Source organism: Hipposideros armiger, unplaced genomic scaffold (assembly GCF_001890085.2).
Source record: "Hipposideros armiger isolate ML-2016 unplaced genomic scaffold, ASM189008v1 scaffold_385, whole genome shotgun sequence".
Taxonomy (NCBI): Eukaryota; Metazoa; Chordata; class Mammalia; order Chiroptera; family Hipposideridae; genus Hipposideros; species Hipposideros armiger.
Window position 1 is genome coordinate 899,417 of NW_017731735.1, and position 1,480 is coordinate 900,896.

Here is a 1,480-nt window from a genome sequence, read left to right on the forward strand (position 1 = left end):
GGAAGCCCACTTCTCCCTGGTCCACTATGCCGGCACCGTGGACTACAACATCCTGGGATGGCTGGAGAAGAACAAAGACCCACTGAATGAGACGGTGGTGGGCTTGTACCAGAAGTCCTCCCTCAAGCTCATGGCCACACTCTTCTCCTCATATGCTTCCGCTGATGCCGGTAAGAGGGCAGCCCCTGAAATGGGCCAGAGCACTTCTGGGGCTACAAGGGGCCAGGGTTCTGCTGCTTCAAAGCACATGACTCTAGAGGCAGAAGGGAACCCGTGTGCCATAGGATGGGGGTCAGGAGATCCTGCAGCAGTCCATCTGTACCCTTTCTGTAAAAGTGCCATGTTCACTTGGTGTTATGGATATTCGTGTACACATCACGTGCCACCTCAAGACTTTGAGCACCTGGAAGTCAGTGAGGTTAGCACACGCAGCATTGCACCAGGCCCAGCATAGATCTCGGTAAACATTGAGAAGATCCCTGAGCAAAGAAGCCTCCAGGTCAGAAAAGGAAGAGGAGGGTGTGAGCTGAAATGAGGTGGATGAAATACAAGAAGGAAAGTAGAAAGTGGAAAGATGTAAGCATGAAGGGGGGCGGTTAGAAGAGGGTTTGAAAAGAGCACTGATACTATTTCAGCACCTGCTATGCGGCAAGCACTGGTGACCTGCTTACATGCTGATCTTATCTAAATTACTTCACACCTTTAGAGGTGGTTACTATCCTCCTGGTGGAAAAACTGAGACTAGGAGAATAAGAAGTCACTGCAGCTAGTGACACAGAGCCCTGCCCCTGCCCAAGGGCTCCTCTGTTTAAACCTCTTGTTCATTATTCCTTCTCTTGTTATTAGGGGATAGCGGTAAAGGCAAAGGAGGCAAGAAAAAGGGCTCATCTTTTCAAACAGTGTCAGCTCTCCACCGGGTAAGAATGGTCAGAGATGCCAGGAGACCTGTGGTGGGCAGGCCCAGCCCACAGCCTTTGGGCTACACTCTAACCTGATGCTCTGAGTTTGGGGAGGAAAGAATCTAGAGCTATGTTGGCATTTTGGGTGTGTAAATTCTACACAGCCTGAGTTCATGTCATAAATTGTGTGTCAACTCCCTGTCCCTTTGAGGGTTCTGGTGAAAGACTGTCTGGGGCCCAGGGCTCGGGACCAAGAGGATGGTCCCTGTGGCTCCTGACTCCCCCTCTTCATCCACCCTTAGGAGAATCTGAACAAGCTGATGACTAACCTGAAGACCACCCACCCTCACTTTGTGCGCTGCATCATCCCCAATGAACGGAAGGCTCCGGGTGAGCAATGAGGAAGGGTCTAGTTTGGGGAGGGCACTTGGCATCACTTGCCCCAAGGCTGACCCCTCTCCCCTCCCTCCTGCCACAGGGGTGATGGACAACCCCCTGGTCATGCACCAGCTGCGCTGCAACGGCGTGCTAGAGGGCATCCGCATCTGCAGGAAGGGCTTCCCAAACCGTATCCTCTATGG

At 52.5% G+C, this 1,480-nt stretch overlaps 1 protein-coding gene across 1 annotated transcript in view; it reads left to right on the top strand.

Annotated features, from left to right (window-relative positions):
• Nucleotides 1-1,480, top strand: part of LOC109393614 (myosin-6-like) — a 33,638-nt gene that overhangs the window by 8,765 nt on the left and 23,393 nt on the right. The window contains exons 14-17 of the mRNA XM_019663023.1: nucleotides 2-170; nucleotides 847-917; nucleotides 1,202-1,289; nucleotides 1,378-1,478. Of these exons, the coding sequence (XP_019518568.1) occupies nucleotides 2-170; nucleotides 847-917; nucleotides 1,202-1,289; nucleotides 1,378-1,478 (429 nt within the window). The remainder of the gene's footprint in view (nucleotide 1; nucleotides 171-846; nucleotides 918-1,201; nucleotides 1,290-1,377; nucleotides 1,479-1,480) is intronic.